General features: G+C 51.1%; 1 protein-coding gene across 2 annotated transcripts in view; it reads left to right on the forward strand.

Annotated features, from left to right (window-relative positions):
• Positions 1–3,497: 3,497 nt before the first annotated feature.
• LOC140411611 (uncharacterized protein CXorf65 homolog) overlaps positions 3,498–21,227 on the forward strand; it is a 38,760-nt gene continuing 21,030 nt past the window's right edge. The window contains exons 1-4 of one of the 2 annotated variants that reach the window (XM_072500672.1): positions 3,498–3,701; positions 4,119–4,205; positions 6,110–6,226; positions 20,415–20,489. In XM_072500672.1, the coding sequence (XP_072356773.1) occupies positions 3,677–3,701; positions 4,119–4,205; positions 6,110–6,226; positions 20,415–20,489 (304 nt within the window). In that variant the 5' untranslated portion in view covers positions 3,498–3,676. The remainder of the gene's footprint in view (positions 3,702–4,118; positions 4,206–6,109; positions 6,227–20,414; positions 20,490–21,227) is intronic. The other variant, XM_072500671.1, reaches the window with a different exon arrangement.

A 21,227-nucleotide genomic window follows, 5' to 3' on the forward strand; every position in this document is an offset into this window, starting at 1 on the left:
GAAGGCAGTGATCAGAACCCTGTCGAACTATTGGGTCCAAGGTTAAGGACCGCCCCAAAGAGCGCGAAACCCCAGGGGGATGAAAGAGGGCACAGCCATGTGTTCTGTCTCTCTTGGATCAGGCCTGTGCCAGCCCAATTGCAGCAGGAACAGCCAGCTAAGTTCAAGACCAACGATCGCTACCTGATGGCTGAGCCCAGCAGAGACAGAGCCACTTTCTTCAAACCAGCCAAGTAAAATCCAGAGAAAGGCCTTTATCCATTTGCACAGTGCCGGTTGCCCTGAAGTTAACTATAGGTTATTGTAGCTGATAGGTGTAGTTTAACTCGGAGTAGATATTGTGTTTGCATGTTGAGATAACTCTTGTGTATGTAAATAAATTATCTTTTGAACTAACTAACTGGTTGTGTGGTCATTTGATCGATATAAGGGAAGGCTTGTGGCTCACCGACATAAATAGAAATACCCACAGTGTTGGCGACGCTGTTCGGACCGAAACAGCAACAGGGGGAGGGGGGATCTGACCCCGAGGGGGGGCCTCCAGGGTGGCCTGGCCCACGATCGGGGCCTACCGATCGGCGGTCGGGCTAATTGCGGGGTGGGGGGGGGGGGCTAAGTACTTCTGTGCCGGGCCCCTGTAGTGCTCCGCCATGTTGCACGGGGACCGGTGCGGAGACGGTAACCCACGCGCATGCGCGGACCTGCGGCGCCCGTGCTGGCGCCTGTATCGGCAGCTGGAGCTGCGTGTGCTCTCCAGTGCCGTGCTGGCCTCCCGAGCAGAGATAGGGAGGGTTGTAGGGGCTGGAGGAGGTTACAGAGATAGGGAGGGTTGTAGGGACTGGAGGAGGTTACAGAGATAGGGAGGGTTGCAGGGACTGGAGGAGGTTACAGAGATAGGGAGGGTTATCTGGACTGGGGGAGGTTACAGGGATAGGGAGAGTTGTAGGGACTGGAGGAGGTTACAGAGATAGGGAGAGTTGTAGGGACTGGAGGAGGTTACAGAGATAGGGAGGGTTATCTGGACTGGAGGAGGTTACAGAGATAGGGAGGGTTGCAGGGACTGGAGGAGGTTACAGAGATAGGGAGAGTTGTAGGGACTGGAGGAGGTTACAGAGATAGGGAAGGTTGCAGGGACTGGAGGAGGTTACAGAGATAGGGAGGGTTGTAGGAGCTGGAGGAGGTTACAGAGATAGGGAGGGTTGTAGGAGCTGGAGGAGGTTACAGAGATAGGGAGGGTTGTAGGGGCTGGAGGAGGTTACAGAGATTGGGAGGGTTGTAGGGGTTGGAGGAGGTTACAGAGATAGGGAGGTTTGTAGGGGCTGGAGGAGGTTACAGAGATAGGGTTGTAGGGGCTGGAGGAGGTTACAGAGATAGGGAGGGTTGTAAGGGCTGGAGGAGGTTACACAGATAGAGAGGGTTGTAGGGGCTGGAGGAGGTTACAGAGATAGGGAGGATTGTAGGGGCTGGAGGAGATTTACAGAGATAGGGAGGGTTGTAGGGTGTGGAGGAGGTTGCAGAGACAGGGAGGGTTGTAGGGGCTGGAGGAGGTTACAGAGATATGGAGGGTTGTAGGGGCTGGAGGTGGTTACAGAGATAGGGAGGGTTGTAGGGCTGGAGGAGGTTAGGAAAGGTTGTAGATGTTGGAGGTGGTTGCAGAGATAGGTAGGGTTGTCGAGGTTGGAGATGGTTGCAGAGATAGGGAGGGTTGTAGGGGCTGGAGGAGGTTGCAGAGATAGGGAGGGTTGTAGGAGCTGGAGGAGGTTACAGAGATAGGGAGGGTTGTAGGGGCTGGAGGAGGTTACAGAGATTGGGAGGGTTGTAGGGGTTGGAGGAGGTTACACAGATAGAGAGGGTTGTAGGGGCTGGAGGAGGTTACAGAGATAGGGAGGGTTGTAGGGCTGGAGGAGGTTAGGAAAGGTTGTAGAGGTTGGAGGTGGTTGCAGAGATAGGTAGGGTTGTCGAGGTTGGAGATGGTTGCAGAGATAGGGAGGGTTGTAGGGGCTGGAGGAGGTTGCAGAGATAGGGAGGGTTGTAGGGACTAAGGGAGGTTACAGAGATAGGGAGAGTTGGGCTGGAGGTGGTTACAGAGATAGGGAGGGTTGTAGGGCTGGAGGAGGTTAGATAGGAAAGGTTGTAGAGGTTGGAGGTGGCTGCAGAGATAGGTAGGGTTGTAGAGGTTGGAGGTGGTTGCAGAGATAGGGAAGGTTGTAGGGGCTGGAGGAGGTTACAGAGATAGGGAGGGTTGTACGGGCTGGAGGAGGTTACAGAGATAGGGAGTGTTGTAGGGGTTGGAGGAGGTTACAGAGATAGGGAGGTTTGTAGGGGCTGGAGGAGGTTACAGAGATAGGGTTGTCGGGGCTGGAGGAGGTTACAGAGATAGGGTTGTAGGGGCTGGAGGAGATTACAGAGATAGGGAGGGTTGTACGGGCTGGAGGAGATTACAGAGATAGAGAGGGTTGTAGGGGCTGGAGGAGGTTACAGAGATAGGGAGGTTTGTAGGGGCTGGAGGAGGTTACAGAGATAGGGTTGTAGGGGCTGGAGGAGGTTACAGAGATAGGGAGGGTTGTAAGGGCTGGAGGAGGCTACACAGATAGAGAGGGTTGTAGGGGCTGGAGGAGGTTACAGAGATAGGGAGGATTGTCGGGGCTGGAGGAGATTTACAGAGATAGGGAGGGTTGTAGGGTGTGGAGGAGGTTGCAGAGACAGGGAGGGTTGTAGGGGCTGGAGGAGGTTACAGAGATATGGAGGGTTGTAGGGGCTGGAGGTGGTTACAGAGATAGGGAGGGTTGTAGGGCTGGAGGAGGTTAGGAAAGGTTGTAGAGGTTGGAGGTGGTTGCAGAGATAGGTAGGGTTGTCGAGGTTGGAGATGGTTGCAGAGATAGGGAGGGTTGTAGGGGCTGGAGGAGGTTACAGAGATAGGGAGGGTTGTAGGGACTGAGGGAGGTTACAGAGATAGGGAGAGTTGGGCTGGAGGTGGTTACAGAGATAGGGAGGGTTGTAGGGCTGGAGGAGGTTAGATAGGAAAGGTTGTAGAGGTTGGAGGTGGCTGCAGAGATAGGGAAGGTTGTAGGGGCTGGAGGAGGTTACAGAGATAGGGAGAGTTGTAGGGGCTGGAGGAGGTTACAGAGATAGGGAGGGTTGTAGGAGCTGGAGGAGGTTACAGAGATAGGGAGGGTTGTAGGAGCTGGAGGTGGTTACAGGGATAGGGAGGGTTGTAGGAGCTGGAGGAGGTTACAGAGATAGGGAGGGTTGTAGGAGCTGGAGGAGGTTACTGAGATAGGGCAGAATGGTTTGCAAGGTGGGATTTCAAAGACAAGGGATTATGTTCTATCTCTTTGAGCGAATTGAAGGGAAGGATTGAAGTGGGGGTGGGCTTCTTGCTTCCCCGGCAATGACTGCAGGCCGGCAGGAAGGTTTGCAAAGCCTCAGAGTTGTTGTGGTGACCGTGTGGTTGCCAAGGGGAGGGGGACAAAGAGAAGGCTAGGAGCTGTACGCCTGAGCTTTAAAGTCTTCCATTCCCCAGGATTTCTCCTCAGATTCAGTTGCTCTGCGTTTTGGGGTCGGCGGGGGCGAGCCAACATCGTGAAGGTGGGAGCGGTGGGGTTAAAGGTCAGAGGACAAAGTGCTGGCAAGTTTCAATCGCCGCTTGTGCAGCGAATGTGGCAGGCTGACCCAAATGTTTGTGGTGCTGAAGTATGGTGGTGAGTGGGCTTCAGTCTATTTCTCAGGATCTTCCTGTGGGCAGCACGGTAGCACAGTGGTTAGCACTGTTGCTTCACAGCTCCAGGGTCCCAGGTTTGATTCCCAGCCTGGATCACTGTCTGTGTGGGGTCTACACGATCTCCCCGTGTCTGTGTGGGTTTCCTCCGGGTGCTCCGGTTTCCTCCCACAGTCCCGAAAGACGTGCTTGTTGGGTGAATTGGACATTCTGAATTCTCCCACTGTGTATCCGAACAAGCGCCGGAGTGTGGCGACTAGGGGCTTTCCCAGTAACTTCATTGCAGTGTTAATGTAAGCCTACTTGTGACCCTGATAAAGATTATTATAAATTATAAAATTCAGTTTCAACGTGCAGTAAGTTATCAAAATTGCTGACAATTTCCCACTTCTGATTCCAGACGATGAGTCCGCCCTCTTGAACATACAATGTCGCATCCAGGTGTTACTGGAATACATTAGGTCCCAATGCCGCTGCAGCCCTGAAGGTAGAAGGAGCTTTACTCTGTATCTAACCCCGTGCTGTACCTGTCCTGGGAGTGTTTGATGGGTCAGTGTGGAGGGAGCTTTACTCTGTATCTAACCCCGTGCTGTACCTGTCCTGGGAGTGTTTGATGGGTCAGTGTGGAGGGAGCTTTACTCTGTATCTAACCCCGTGCTGTACCTGTCCTGGGAGTGTTTGATGGGTCAGTGTGGAGGGAGCTTTACTCTGTATCCAACCCCGTGCTGTACCTGTCCTGGGAGTGTTTGATGGGTCAGTGTGGAGGGAGCTTTATTCTGTATCTAATCCCGTGCTGTACCTGTCCTGCGAGAGTTTGATGGGGACAGTGTAGAGGGAGATTTACTCTGTATCTAACCCCGTGCTGTACCTGTCCTGGGAGTGTTTGATGGGTCAGTGTGGAGGGAGCTTTATTCTGTATCTAATCCCGTGCTGTACCTGTCCTGGGAGTGTTTGATGGGGACAGTGTAGAGGGAGCTTTACTCTGTATCTAACCCCGTGCTGTACCTGTCCTGGGAGTGTTTGATGGGGACAGTGTAGAGGGAGCTTTACTCTGTATCTAACCCCGTGCTGTACCTGTGCTGGGAGTGTTTGATGGGGACAGTGTAGAGGGAGCTTTACTCTGTATCTAACCCCGTGCTGTACCTGTCTTGGGAGTGTTTGATGGGGACAGTGTAGAGGGAGTTTTACTCTGTATCTAACCCTGTGCTGTACCTGTCCTGGGAGTGTTTGATGGGGACAGTGGAGAAGGAGCTTTACTCTGTATCTAACCCTGTGCTGTACCTGTCCTGGGAGTGTTTGATGGGGACAGTGTAGAAGGAGTTTTACTCTGTATCTAACCCCGTGCTGTACCTGTCCTGGGAGTGTTTGATGGGGACAGTGTAGAGGGAGTTTTACTCTGTATCTAACCCTGTGCTGTACCTGCCCTGGGAGTGTTTGATGGGGACAGTGTAGAGGGAGCTTTACTCCGTAACTAACCCCGTGCTGTACCTGTCCTGGGAGTGTTTGATGGGGACAGTGTAGAGGGAGCTTTACTCTGTATCTAACCCCGTGCTGTACCTGTCCTGGGAGTGTTTGATGGGGACAGTGTAGAGGGAGCTTTACTCCGTATCTAACCCCGTGCTGTACCTGTCCTGGGAGTGTTTGATGGGGACAGTGTAGAGGGAGCTTTACTCTGTATCTAACCCCGTGCTGTACCTGTCCTGGGAGTGTTTGATGGGGACAGTGTAGAGGGAACATTACACTGTATCTAACCCCGTGCTGTACCTGTCCTGGGAGTGTTTGCTGGGGACAGTATAGAGGGAGCTTTACCCTGTCTCTAACCCCATGCTGTGCCTGTCCTGGGAGTGTTTGATGGGGACAGTGTAGAGGGAGCTTTACTCTGTATCTAACCCCGTGCTGTACCTGTCCTGGGAGTGTTTGATGGGGACAGTGTAGTGGGAGCTTTACTCTGTGTCTAACCCCGCTCTGTACCTGTCCAGTGAGTGTTTGATGGTGACAGTGTAGAGGGAGATTTACTCTGTATCTAACCCCGTGCTGTACCTGTCCTGGGAGTGTTTGCTGGGGACAGTATAGAGGGAGCTTTACCCTGTATCTAACCCCGTGCTGTACCAGTCCTGGGAGTGTTTGATGGGGACAGTGTAGAGGGAGATTTACTCTGTATCTAACCCCGTGCTGTACCTGTCCTGGGAGTGTTTGATGAGGACAGTGTAGAGGGAGCTTTACTCTGTATCTAACACCGTGCTGTACCTGTCCTGGGAGAGTTTGATGGGGACAGTGTAGAGGGAGCATTACTCTGTATCTAACCCCGTGCTGTACCTGTCCTGGGAAGGTTTGATCGGGACAATGTAGAGGGAGATTTTGTCTTTCTGTAACCAAGTTTCTCTCTTTCAGATGAAGTTGATGTGTGTGATTTGAATGGGATGGTGAAACATTTGACAATGTTCCCTGCACTTTATGCCTCTGAAATTCTGACAGCGCGAGAGGTGCTGATTCTGGTGAAAGTGGAGAGTGAGTGTATTGAACATTTTATTGTCAAATTGTAAATATTAAGCATGTAATCAATGATTGTTGGACCACGCTTGGAGCATTGTGCACAGCTCATTGTGCCGGGATTCTCCTTTCCGGGGATACGTCCTCTGCCGGCGGGAAAACCGGCGCTAACCACTCCGGCGTCAACAGCCCCCAAGGTGAGGAATTCTCACCTGTCTCGGGGGCTAGGTGGACGGCGGAGGGGTTGGCGGCGCTCCAGCCGGCGCCAAAGTTCGCACATGCGCCAAAGGGCCGGCGTTCTCTCGCGCATGTGCGGAACCGCCGGCATGGTTCCGTGCGGGCGCAAACCGGGCGGCGTATTTTGGAGTATGCGCCCTCTTCTCCGCGCCGGCCATGGTGGAGCCCGAAAGCGGCCGGCGCAGAAGAAAGAAGTGCCCCCACGGCACTGGCCCGCCCGCAGATCGGTGGGCCCTGATCGTGGGCCAGGCCACCGTGCCCCCCCAGGGTCGGACCCCCCCCCAGCCCCCGAGGTCTGCCCCAGCCGACTTACCTGCCAGGTCCCGCCGTGTGGGACCATGTCTAATCCATGCCGGCGGGACTGGCCAAAAACGGACAGCCGCTTGGCCCATCGCGGACTGGAGAATTGCCAGGGGGACCGCTGCCAACGGCCACCGACTGGCGTGGCCTGAACCCCGTCCCCACCCGAAAACGGCGCCGGCGGAGCGGAATTCGCGCCGGCTAGGGGCGGCAGGGCGGTATTCGCGCCGCCCCCCGGGGATTCTCTGACCCGGCGGGGGGTTGGAGAATCCCGCCCGAGGTCTCCCTATCCCTCGATTAGACCACTTGGAGCACTATGCATTGCTCTGCTGTCCATATCCCTTTGTTACACCAAATGTGGCACTGTGCACAGATCCCATCCCTATATCCCTCAGTGAGAGCATGCTTGGAGAACTGTGCACAGTTCAAGTCCCCATATCCCTCCGTTAGACCACGCATTGAGCACTGTGCCCAATTTATGATTCATATTGTAGGGTGTGATTTTGGGGGAGTGTTATTGGGAAGTAATAATGCAGGTTGATATTCGAGTGTGATCTTGCAGGGCGATTTTGGGGATGTAATATTTGTGGTGTGATGTTGGGGGGGTGAGATTTGGGATGATGTTGGGATAATAGGGGAACGTGATACTGGAGGTGTGATATTTGGGGTCTGATATTGTGGGTATGAAATGGGAGAGTGATATTGCGGGGCAATATTGGGGGGTGGGATTTGGCATGATATTTGTGTTTGATATTGGGGAAGTGTGATATTTGGGTGCGATATAAGGGGTGCGATATTGGGGGATGATATGGGGATGTGATATTGGGGGTGTGATGTAGGGGGTGTGATATTGGGGTGAGATTTGGGGGAATATTGGCGTTTAATATTGCGGGAGTGTGATTTTGGGGGGCTGATATGGGAGTGTGATATTGGGGGTGCGTGATAGTGGGGGAGTGTGATATTTGGGCAATGTGATATTGGGGGAGTGTGATATTGGGGGAGTGTGATATTGGGGGAGTGTGATATTGGGGGAGTGTGATATTGGGGGAGTGTGATATTGGGGGAGTGTGATATTGGGGGAGTGTGATATTGGGGGAGTGTGATATGGGGCAGTGTGATATTGGGGGTGATATTGAGGGGGTGATATTGGAGAGGGTGATATTGGGGGAGTGTGATATTGGGGCAGTATGATATTGGGGAGTGTGATATTGGGGGGATATTGGGGGAGGGTGATATTGGGGGAGTGTGATATTGAGGGAGTGTGATATTGGGGAGGGTGATATTGGGGGAGTGTGATATTGGGGGGGTGATATTGGGGGAGTGTGATATTGTGGGGGTGATATTGGGGGGGTGTATTGGGGCAATGCGATATTGGGGGGGTGATATTGGGGGAGTGTGATATTGGGGCGTGTGATATTGGAGGAGTGTGATATTGGGGGGTGATATTGAGGGGGTGATATTGGAGAGGTGATATTGGGGGAGTGTGATATTGGGGCAGTATGATATTGGGGAGTGTGATATTGGGGGGGATATTGGGGAGGGTGATATTGGGGGAGTGTGATATTGGAGGAGTGTGATATTGGTCCAGTGTGATATTGGGGAGAGTGAAATTGGGGGAGGGAGATATTGGGGAAGTGTGATATTCGGGTGGTGATATGGGGGGGGTGATATTGGGGGAGTGTGATATTGGGGGAGTGTGATATTGGAGGAGTGTGATATTGGGGGAGTGATATTGGAGGAGTGTGATATTGGGGGTGATATTGGGGGGGTGATACTGGGGGTGTGGTATTTAGGCAGTGTGATATTGGGGGAGTGTGCTATTTGGGCAGTGTGATATTGGAGGAGTGTGATATTGGAGGAGTGTGATATTGGAGGAGTGTGATATTGGGGGGTGCTATTGGGGGAGTGTGATATTGGGTGAGTGTGATATTGGGGTTGTGTGATATTGGGGGAGTGTGATATGGGGCAGTGTGATATTGGGGGGTGATATTGAAGAGGTGATATTGGAGAGGTGATATTGGGGCAGTATGATATTGGGGGAGTGTGATATTGGGGGAGTGTGATATTGGGGGAGTGTGATATTGGGGAGTGTGATATTGGGGGAGTGTGATATTGGGGGAGTGTGATATTGGGGGAGTGTGATATTGGGGGAGTGTGATATTGGGGGAGTGTGATATTGGGGGAGTGTGATATTGGGGGAGTGTGATATTGGGGGAGTGTGATATTGGGGGAGTGTGATATTGGGGGAGTGTGATATTGGGGGAGTGTGATATGGGGCAGTGTGATATTGGGGGTGATATTGAGGGGGTGATATTGGAGAGGGTGATATTGGGGGAGTGTGATATTGGGGCAGTATGATATTGGGGAGTGTGATATTGGGGGGGATATTGGGGGAGGGTGATATTGGGGGAGTGTGATATTGAGGGAGTGTGATATTGGGGAGGGTGATAATGGGGGAGTGTGATATTGGGGGAGTGTGATATTGGGGGTGTGATGTGGGAGGTGTGAGTTTGGGGTGAGATTTGGGAGAATATTGGCGTGTAATATTGCGGGAGTGTGATATTGGGTGGCTGATATTGGGGGTGCGTGATAGTGGGGGAGTGAGATATTGGGGGTGATATTGGGTGAGTGTTATATTGGGGAAGTGTGATATTGGCAGAGTGTGATATTGGGGGTGATATTGAGGGGAGTGATATTGGGGGAGTGTGATTTTGAAAGAGTGTGATATCTGCGGGGTGATATTGGGGGAGTGTGATATTAGGGGACATGGTATTGGGGTTGTGTGATATTGGGGGAGTGTGATACTGGGGAAATGTGATATTGGGGGTGATATTGGGGGAGTGTGATTTTGAAAGAGTGTGATATGGGGGGGTGATATTGGGTGAGTGTGATATTGGGGGAGTGTGATATTGGGGGCGTGATATTGGGGGAGTAGGATATGGGGGGTGATATTGGGGGGGTGATATGGGGGGGTGATATGGGGGTGGGTGATGTGGGGGGTGATATTGGGGTGTGATATGGGGAGTGATATTGGAGGAGTGTGATATGGGGGATGATATTGGGGTGGGTGATATTGGGGGAGTGCGATATTGGGGGAGTGTGATATTGGGGGAGTGTGATATTGGGGGAGTGTAATATTGGGGGGGTGATTTTGGGGGGTGATATTGAGGGGAGTGATATTGGGGGTGTGTGATATTGGGGGAGTGTGATATTGGGGAGTGTGATATTGGGGGAGTGTGATATTGGGGGGTGATATTTGGGGGCATGATATTGGGGGGTGATATTGGCGGAGTGTGATATGGGGGGGTGATATTGGGGGACTGTGATATTGGGGCGTGTGATATTGGAGGAGTGTGATTTTGGGGGAGTGTGATATTGGGGGAGAGTGATATTGGGGATGTGATATTTGGGGGGTGATTATGGGATCTGATATTGGGGGGGAGTGATATGGTGGGGTAATATGGGAGTGTGATATTGGGAGAGTGTGATATTGGGGTGTGTGATATTGGCAGAGTGTGATATTGGGGGGGCGATACTGGGGGGGTGATATTGGGGGTAATATTGGGGGTGGGTGATATGGGGGGGTGATATTGGGGTTGTGTGATATGGGGGAGTGTGATATTGGAGGAGTGTGATATTGGGGTGTGTGATATGGGGAGTGATATTCGGGGAATGTGTGATTGGGGGTGTGTGATGTTGGGGGGTGATATTGGGGAGGGGTGATATATGGGGTGGGTTGATATTGGGGAGTGTGATATTGGGGAGGTGATATTGGGGGGGGTGATATTGGCGGGGCTGATATTGAGGGAGTGTGATATATGGGGAGGTTGGGGGGGGATATTGGAGGGTGTGATATGGAGGGGGTGATATTGAGGGGGTGATATGGGAATGTGATTTTGGGGTTGTGTGATATTGGAGGGTGATATTAGGGGCGTGTGATATTGGGGGGGCGGGTGATATTGGAGGCTGTGATATTGTGTGTGATATGAGGGGTAATATTTGGGGGATGTGTTATTGGGGGTGTGTGATATTGGGAGGTGATAGTAGGGGTGTGTGATATTGGGGGTGATATTAGAGGCTGTGGTATTGGGGGTGATTAGGGGGAGTTGGGGGTGTTTGATATTGGGGGGGTTATATGAGGGTGATATTGAGGGGGTGATATTGGGGAGTGTGATATTGGGGAGTGTGATATTGCGGTTGTGTGATATTGGGGGAGTGTGATATTGGGGGTGTGATGTGGGGGGGGTGAGTTTGGGGTGAGATTTGGGAGAATATTGGCGTGTAATATTGCGGGAGTGTGATATTGGGTGGCTGATATTGGGGGTGCGTGATAGTGGGGGAGTGTGATATTGGGGAAGTGTGATATTGGGGGAGTGTGATATTGGGGGTGATATTGAGGGAAGTGATATTGGGGGAGTGTGATTTTGAAAGTGTGATATCTGCGGGGTGATATTGGGGGAGTGTGATATTAGGGGGCATGGTATTGGGGGAGTGTGATATTGGGGGAGTGTGATACTGGGGAAATGTGATATTGGGGTGATATTGGGGGAGTGTGATTTTGAAAGAGTGTGATATTGGGGGGGGTGATATTGGATGAGTGTGATATTGGGAGAGTGTGATTTTGAAAGAGTGTGATATCGGGGGGGGTGATATTGGGGGAGTGTGATATTGGGGGAGTGTGATATTGGGGACATGATATTGGGGGAGTGTGATATTGGGGCAGTGTGATATTGGAATGTGATATTGGGGGAGTGTGATATGGGGCAGTGTGATATTAGGGGATTGCGATATTGTGGCAGTGTGATATTGGGGCAGTGTGATATTGGTCCAGTGTGATATTGGGGGAGAGTGAAATTGGGGGAGGGAGATATTGGGGAAGTGCGATATTGGGGTGGTGATATTGGGGGAGTGTGATATTGGGGGAGTGTGATATTGGGGGAGTGTGATATTGGAGGAGTGTGATATTGGGGGAGTGATATTGGAGGAGTGTGATATTGGGGGTGATATTGGGGGTGTGATACTGGGGGCGTGGTATTTGGGCAGTGTGATATTGGGGGAGTGTGCTATTTGGGCAGTGTGATATTGGAGGAGTGTGATATTGGAGGAGTGTGATATTGGAGGAGTGTGATATTGGAGGAGTGTGATATTGGGGGGGTGCTATTGGGTGAGTGTGATATTGGGTGAGTGTGATATTGGGGTTGTGTGATATTGGGGGAGTGTGATATGGGGCAGTGTGATATTGGGGGGTGATATTGAAGGGGTGATATTGGAGAGGTGATATTGGGGGAGTGTGATTTTGGGGCAGTATGATATTGGGGGAGTGTGATATTGGGGAGTGTGATATTGGGGGAGTGTGATATTGGGGGAGTGTGATATTGGGGGAGTGTGATATTGGGGGAGTGTGATATTGGGGGAATGTGATATTGGGGGAGTGTGATATTGGGGGAGTGTGATATTGGGGAAGTGTGATATTGGGGGAGTGTGATATTGGGGGAGTGTGATATGGGGCAGTGTGATATTGGGGGTGATATTGAGGAGGTGATATTGGAGAGGGTGATATTGGGGGAGTGTGATATTGGGGCAGTATGATATTGGGGAGTGTGATATTGGGGGGGATATTGGGGGAGGGTGATATTGGGGGAGTGTGATATTGAGGGAGCGTGATATTGGGGAGGGTGATATTGGGGGAGTGTGATATTGGGGGGGTGATATTGGGGGAGTGTGATATTGTGGGGGTGATATTGGGGGGGGTGTATTGGGGCAATGCGATATTGGGGGGGTGATATTGGGGGAGTGTGATATTGGGGCGTGTGATATTGGAGGAGTGTGATATTGGGGGGTGATATTGAGGGGGTGATATTGGAGAGGTGATATTGGAGGAGTGTGATATTGGGGCAGTATGATATTGGGGAGTGTGATATTGGGGGGGATATTGGGGAGGGTGATATTGGGGGAGTGTGATATTGGAGGAGTGTGATATTGGTCCAGTGTGATATTGGGGAGAGTGAAATTGGGGGAGGGAGATATTGGGGAAGTGTGATATTCGGGTGGTGATATGGGGGGGTGATATTGGGGGAGTGTGATATTGGGGGAGTGTGATATTGGGGGAGTGTGATATTGGGGGAGTGTGATATTGGAGGAGTGTGATATTGGGGGAGTGATATTGGAGGAGTGTGATATTGGGGGTGATATTGGGGGGGGTGATACTGGGGGTGTGGTATTTAGGCAGTGTGATATTGGGGGAGTGTGCTATTTGGGCAGTGTGATATTGGAGGAGTGTGATATTGGAGGAGTGTGATATTGGAGGAGTGTGATATTGGGGGGTGCTATTGGGGGAGTGTGATATTGGGTGAGTGTGATATTGGGGTTGTGTGATATTGGGGGAGTGTGACATGGGGCAGTGTGATATTGGGGGGTGATATTGAAGAGGTGATATTGGAGAGGTGATATTGGGGGAGTGTGATTTTGGGGCAGTATGATATTGGGGGAGTGTGATATTGGGGGAGTGTGATATTGGGGGAGTGTGATATTGGGGAGTGTGATATTGGGGGAGTGTGATATTGGGGGAGTGTGATATTGAGGGAGTGTGATATTGGGGGAGTGTGATATTGGGGGAGTGTGATATTGGGGGAGTGTGATATTGGGGGAGTGTGATATGGGGCAGTGTGATATTGGGGGTGATATTGAGGGGGTGATATTGGAGAGGGTGATATTGGGATAGTGTGATATTGGGGCAGTATGATATTGGGGAGTGTGATATTGGGGGGGATATTGGGGGAGGGTGATATTGGGGGAGTGTGATATTGAGGGAGTGTGATATTGGGGAGGGTGATATTGGGGGAGTGTGATATTGGGGAGTGTGATATTGGGGGTGTGATGTGGGAGGTGTGAGTTTGGGGTGAGATTTGGGAGAATATTGGCGTGTAATATTGCGGGAGTGTGATATTGGGTGGCTGATATTGGGGGTGCGTGATAGTGGGGGAGTGAGATATTGGGGGTGATATTGGGTGAGTGTTATATTGGGGAAGTGTGATATTGGCAGAGTGTGATATTGGGGGTGATATTGAGGGGAGTGATATTGGGGGAATGTGATTTTGAAAGAGTGTGATATCTGCGGGGTGATATTGGGGGAGTGTGATATTAGGGGACATGGTATTGGGGGAGTGTGATATTGGGGGAGTGTGATACTGGGGAAATGTGATATTGGGGGTGATATTGGGGGAGTGTGATTTTGAAAGAGTGTGATATGGGGGGGGTGATATTGGGTGAGTGTGATATTGGGGGAGTGTGATATTGGGGGCGTGATATTGGGGGAGTGGGATATGGGGGGTGATATTGGGGGAGGTGATATGGGGGTGTGATATGGGGGTGGGTGATGTGGGGGGTGATATTGGGGTGTGATATGGGGAGTGATATTGGAGGAGTGTGATATGGGGGATGATATTGGGGTGGGTGATATTGGGGGAGTGCGATATTGGGGGAGTGTGATATTGGGGGAGCGTGATATTGGGGGAGTGTAATATTGGGGGGGTGATTTTGGGGGGTGATATTGAGGGGAGTGATATTGGGGGTGTGTGATATTGGGGGAGTGTGATATTGGGGAGTGTGATATTGGGGGAGTGTGATATTGGGGGTGATATTTGGGGGCATGATATTGGGGGGTGATATTGGCGGAGTGTGATATGGGGGGGTGATATTGGGGGACTGTGATATTGGGGCGTGTGATATTGGAGGAGTGTGATTTTCGGGGAGTGTGATATTGGGGGAGAGTGATATTGGGGGTGTGATATTTGGGGGGTGATTATGGGATCTGATATTGGGGGGGAGTGATATGGTGGGGTAATATGGGAGTGTGATATTGGGAGAGTGTGATATTGGGGTGTGTGATATTGGCAGAGTGTGATATTGGGGGGGCGATACTGGGGGGGTGATATTGGGGGTAATATTGGGGGTGGGTGATATGGGGGGGTGATATTGGGGTTGTGTGATATGGGGGAGTTCGATATTGGAGGAGTGTGATATTGGGGTGTGTGATATGGGGAGTGATATTCGGGGAATGTGTGATTGGGGGTGTGTGATGTTGGGGGGTGATATTGGGGAGGGGTGATATATGGGGTGGGTTGATATTGGGGAGTGTGATATTGGGGAGGTGATATTGGGGGGGGGTGATATTGGCGGGGCTGATATTGAGGGAGTGTGATATATGGGGAGGTTGGGGGGGATATTGGAGGGTGTGATATGGAGGGGGTGATATTGAGGGGGTGATATGGGAATGTGATTTTGGGGTTGTGTGATATTGGAGGGTGATATTAGGGGCGTGTGATATTGGGGGGGGTGATATTGGAGGCTGTGATATTGTGTGTGATATGAGGGGTAATATTTGGGGGATGTGTTATTGGGGGTGTGTGATATTGGGAGGTGATAGTAGGGGTGTGTGATATTGGGGGTGATATTAGAGGCTGTGGTATTGGGGGTGATTAGGGGGAGTTGGGGGTGTTTGATATTGGGTGGGTTATATGAGGGTGATATTGAGGGGGTGATATTGGGGAGTGTGATATTGGGGAGTGTGATATTGCGGTTGTGTGATATTGGGGGAGTGTGATATTGGGGGTGTGATGTGGGGGGGTGAGTTTGGGGTGAGATTTGGGAGAATATTGGCGTGTAATATTGCGGGAGTGTGATATTGGGTGGCTGATATTGGGGGTGCGTGATAGTGGGGGAGTGTGATATTGGGGAAGTGTGATATTGGGGGAGTGTGATATTGGGGGTGATATTGAGGGAAGTGATATTGGGGGAGTGTGATTTTGAAAGTGTGATATCTGCGGGGTGATATTGGGGGAGTGTGATATTAGGGGGCATGGTATTGGGGGAGTGTGATATTGGGGGAGTGTGATACTGGGGAAATGTGATATTGGGGTGATATTGGGGGAGTGTGATTTTGAAAGAGTGTGATATTGGGGGGGGTGATATTGGATGAGTGTGATATTGGGGGAGTGTGATATTGCGGGCGTGATATTGGGGGAGTGGGATATGGTGGGTGATATTGGGGGGGTGATATGGGGGTTTGATATTGGGGGTGATATTGGCGGTGGGTGATGTGGGGGGTGATATTGGGGTGTGATATGGGTAGTGATATTGGAGGACTGTGATATGGGGGATGATATTGGGGGTGATATTGGGGGAGTGTGATATTGGGGGAGTGTGATATTGGGGCTGATATTGAGGGAAGTGATTTTGAGGGAGTGTGATTTTGAAAGAGTGTGATATCTGCGGGGTGATATTGGGGGAGTGTGATATTAGGGGGCATGGTATTGGGGGAGTGTGATATTGGGGGAGTGTGATACTGGGGAAATGTGATATTGGGGTGATTTTGGGGGAATGTGATTTTGAAAGAGTGTGATATTGGGGGGGTGATATTGGGTGAGTGTGATATTGGGTGAGTGTGATATTGGGGGAGTGTGATATTGGGGGCATGATATTGGGGGAGTGGGATATGGGGGGTGATATTGGGGGGGTGATATGGGGGTTTGATATTTGGGGGTGATATTGGGGGTGGGTGATGTGGGGGGTGATATTGGGGTGTGATATGGGGAGTGATATTGGAGGACTGATATGGGGGATGATATTGGGGGTGATATTGGGGGAGTGTGATATTGGGGGAGTGTGATATTGGGGGAGTGTAATATTGGGGAAATGTGATTTTGGGGGGTGATATTGAGAGGAGTGATATTGGGGGGGTGTGATATTGGGGGTTATATTGGGGGAGTGTGATATTGGGGAAATGTGATATGGGACAGTGTGATAATGGGGGGATTGTGATATTGTGGCAGTGTGATATTGGGCAGTGTGATATTGGGTCAGTGTGATATTGGGTCAGTGTGATATTGGGTCAGTGTGATATTAGGTCAGTGTGATATTGGGGGAGTGTGATATTGGGGGAGTGTGATATTGTGGGAGTGTGATATTGGGGGAGTGTGATATTGGGGCAGTGTGATATTGGAGTGGTGATATGGAGGGGTGATATTGGGGGAGTGTGATATTGGAGGAGTGTGATATTGGGGGTGCTATTGAGGGGGTGATGTGGGAGTGTGATATTGGAGGCTGTGATATTGGGGGGTGATATTGGGGGGTTGGGGGGTGATATTGTGGGGTGATATTGAGGGGTTGATATGGGAGTGTGATATGGGGGGGTGATATGGGAGTGTGATATGGGGGGTGATATTGGGGGGGTTGGGGGGTGATATTGTGGGGTGATATTGAGGGGGTGATATGGGAGTGTGATATGGTGATATGGGAGTGTGATATGGGGGGGTGATATTGGGGGAGTGTGATATTGGAGGAGTGTGATATTGGGTGGGGTGGTATTGGAGGCTGTGATAATGGGGAGTCATATTGGGGGAGTTGGGGGGTGTGATATTGGGGGGGTAATATTGAGGGGGTGATATTGGGGGGTGATATTGAGGGGGTGATATGGGAATGTGATATTGGGGAGTTTGATATTGGCGGTGTGTGATATTGGGCGGGTGATATGGGAGTGTGATATTGTGGGGTTGATATTGGGGGGGTGTAATATTGGGGGGCGTGATATTGAGGGGCATGATATTGGAGCTTTTCAATGAATTGCCACCTCGCTGTGATGGAGAGGCTTGTACGTTCCGTTGATCCTGAGAGCAATATTGTCGAGAGTCTGAATTCCTGGCAGGGTCACCCATGATGGTAAGGTTGGACAAGGCACAATCCAAACAGGTCCTCATCAGCGGACCTACCCTCTGACAAGGACAGCTACTGGACAGAGCCCGGACTCCACTGGACGAGACCAGACAAAAATGGGAGGACGAACTGGGGACAGAGGTCGGATGGGGACTCTGGAGCGAAGCACTGAGCAGGGTGAACTCCACCTCCTCCTGCGCAAGGCTAAGCCTAATGCAGCTCAAAGTGGTGCACAGAGCGCTCCTGACCAGAACCCGAATGGGCTGGTTCTTCCCGGAGGTGGAGGGCAAATGTGAACGGTGCCAGAGGGGCCCGGCGAACCACACCCACATGTCTGGGCTTGTCCCAAACTTGCTGGTTTCTGGACAGCCTTCTCCGAGGCAATGTCCAAGGTTGTGGGGGTGAGGGTGGCAATCTTCGGGGTATCGGAGCAGCCAGAGTTACTCATGGGGAAGGGAGCCAACGGCCTTCCTTTCGCTTCCCTCATCGCACGCTGGAGAATCCTGCTCGGCTGGCGATCGGCAGCACCACCCAAAGCTGCAGACTGGCTCGCTGACCTCCCGGAATTTCTCCACCTGGAGAAGATCGCCACCCGAGGGTCGGAGGAAGGCTCCCTGGATACTTGGGGGCAGCTTGTCGGCTGTTCCAAAACCTGTTCGAGGCCAACAATGATGAGTAACCTAATGAGAATTTTTTTTTAAACACCAAGATAGATGAGGTACCATAAGACTGCACAACCCGGGGAGGGGGTGGGGGGGGGGGGGGGGGTGGAGGAAGGAGGGGGAACCACGAGAGATGAGGGGGTGGGGGGCTACCACCCCTTTTTGTTTTCCATTCTGTCCGGAAAATAAAAGGAAAGCACAGCCGGAGCCGGGGGAGGGGGGACAACGGGGAAGGGGGAGGAACCATAGACCGATCCAGAGGGCAATGAAAGGCACATAGGGTCAGTTAAACAAAGGACAAACTAGGCCTCTGTATAATAAAGGAAATTGGCGCGGGTGAGAAAAATGTGATGTGTATATTTACAACTGCTTATAAATATGGGAAATGCCAATAAAAAGATTAATATTTTAAAAAGATGTGCCGCACCAGGCACCAACCTCGAGCACAACCCACACACAGATGCAGCGATCAGCAAGAGGTGACTGGGACAGGACCATGAGATCTGGCCTTTAGCTTCTCCCCTGCACCTCGGCGGTGGAGCTTGACTCACTCTTGAAATAGGAACAGGACAGCGTTTGAGCAGATTTCTTCAAAACTGGGCAACCCTCATCAGGATCCACTCTGCTCACCCCCCGTGGGGAAAGGGCTAGAAAAGGTGCCCCAAAAATAGTCTGTTCCGTCCCCAACTTGGTTGGATAACCACATCCAACAGGTTCATCTACCTCAGCTCAGAAAATCAAAGCTAACCTGAATTCCGGACCCGGAATGTTCAAACCCTCGTGGATAATGGGCAAAACAATCGAGCGGAACGGAGAACTGCCCTTCTTGCCCCTGAATTTAGGCATTTCAACATTGACGTCGCTGCCCTGCAAGAGACCTGAAGATCAGGCAAAGGGCGGCTGAGGGAAGATGGCAGTGGTCACACCTTCCTCTGGAGAGCAAGCCCCGATGATCAGTCCAGGACGCATGGAATTGGTTTCACCATCAAGAACAAACGCGTCCACAGACTCTCGGAGCTCCCTGTCAGCAACATCGAGCGCCTCATGACCATCTGTCCACAACTTGCCAAGGACGAGGAGGCAACGGTCGTGATCATCCAAAACCAACTCCGCTGGGCAGCCCACGTTCTCAGCATGTCAGGGTCCCGGCTGCCAAAGCAAATCATTGCCCAGCTCAAAGAAGGCTTCCAAACAAAAGGAGGACAAAGGAACGCTTCAAAGACACCCTGAAGGCTTACCTCAAGAAATACAACATCAACGTCAATGCCTGTTAGACCCTTGCTCAGAAGAGACCTACTTGGAGGAATCTCCTGATTAAAGGTACACAGTTCTTCGAGAACATCCAACGACAAGAGGAGGTCCGGAAAGGAGCCTGAGAAAGGAATACCAGTGATCTGGAGTCCAAGTACCGATCCCATCTCCTGGAAACGACCTGTCAAGTGTGTGGTCAAATTTGCAAGTCTAGGATCGGACACATCAGCCATGCAAGAACCCACAGAACTCATGGTCAGTAACACAGACTTTCTTAGGTGGACAATCATACTCATCAGTGAATGAACGCCGAGGAAGAAGAAGTAATGATAATGGGGGTGTGATATTGAGGGTGAGATATTGTGAGGTGTGATATTGTGGAGTGTGAGATTGGGGTGCAATAATGGGAGTGCGATTTTGGGGTTGTGATATGGAAGCTTTGATATTGGGGTGGAGATATTGGTGGAATATTGAGGATGTGATATTGGGGTGGTGATATTGGAGTGGTGATATTGGGGTGTGTGATATTGGGGTGTAATATTGGGAGCATGATTTTGGGGGGGTGATATTGGGGATCGTGATCTTGGGGGGGTGATATTTGAGGTGTGTGATATTGGGGTGTGTGATATTGGGGTGTGTGATATTGGGTTTGACATTGGATGGTGTGATATTGGGGTGTGTGATATTGGGGTGTGTGATATTGGGTTTGACATTGGATGGTGTGATATTGGGGTGTGTGATATTGGGGTGTGTGATATTGGGTTTGACATTGGATGGTGTGATATTTGGGTGTGTGATATTGGGGTGTGTGATATTGGGTTTGACATTGGATGGTGTGATATTGGGGGTGTGTGATATTGGGGGTGTGTGATGTTGGGGTGTGTGATATTGGGGTGTGTGATATTGCAGGATGATATTGTGGTGTAATATTGGGTGTGATATTCGAGTGTGTGATATTGGGGAAGGTGATATTGGGGTGTGATATTGGCATGTGATATTGGGGAGGTGCTATTTTGGGCTGTGATATATCCACTTCTCCATTCCAGGAGCCAAGGGGTGTGAAGCTCCCAACTATATTCCACTCCTCAGGAACAGTTTGATCATTAATCCTGACTTCCTCGGTGAGTATCACATATATATCCAGATATCTCCCTGAGAGAGAGAGACTGAGAGACACCAGTCAATGTACAGATATCTCCCTGAGAGAGAGGGACTGAGAGACACCAGTCAGTGCACAGATATCACCCTGAAAGAGAGAGAGACAGAGAGACACCAGTCAGTGTACAGATATCTCCCTGAGAGAGGGACAGAGAGACACCAGTCAGTGTACAGATGTATCCCTGAGAGAGAGAGACAGAGAGACGCCAGTCAGTGTACAGATATATCCGTGAAAGAGAGGGACTGAGAGACACCAGTCAGTGTACAGTTATCTCCCTGAGAGAGAGGGACAGAGAGACACCAGTCAGTGTACAGATATCTCCCTGAGAGAGACTGAGAGACACCAGTCAGTGTACAGATATCTCCCTGAGAGAGAGACTGAGAGATACCAGTCAGTGTACAGATATCTCCCTGAGAGAGAGAAGGACTGAGAGATGTAAGTCAGTTTTCAGATATCTACCTGAGAGAGAGGGACTGAGAGACACCAGTCAGTGTATAGATATCTCCCTGAGATGGACTGAGAGACACCAGTCAGTGTACAGATATCTCCCTGAGAGAGAGACTGAGAGACACCAGTCAGTGTCCAGATATCTCCCTGAGGGAGAGAGGGACAGAGAGAGACACCAGTCAGTGTACAGATATCTCCCAGAGAGAGAGGGACTGAGAGACACCAGTCAGAGTACAAATATCTCCCTGAGAGA

The sequence above is a fragment of the Scyliorhinus torazame genome, chromosome 4 (assembly GCF_047496885.1).
Source record: "Scyliorhinus torazame isolate Kashiwa2021f chromosome 4, sScyTor2.1, whole genome shotgun sequence".
Lineage (NCBI taxonomy): Eukaryota > Metazoa > Chordata > Chondrichthyes > Carcharhiniformes > Scyliorhinidae > Scyliorhinus > Scyliorhinus torazame.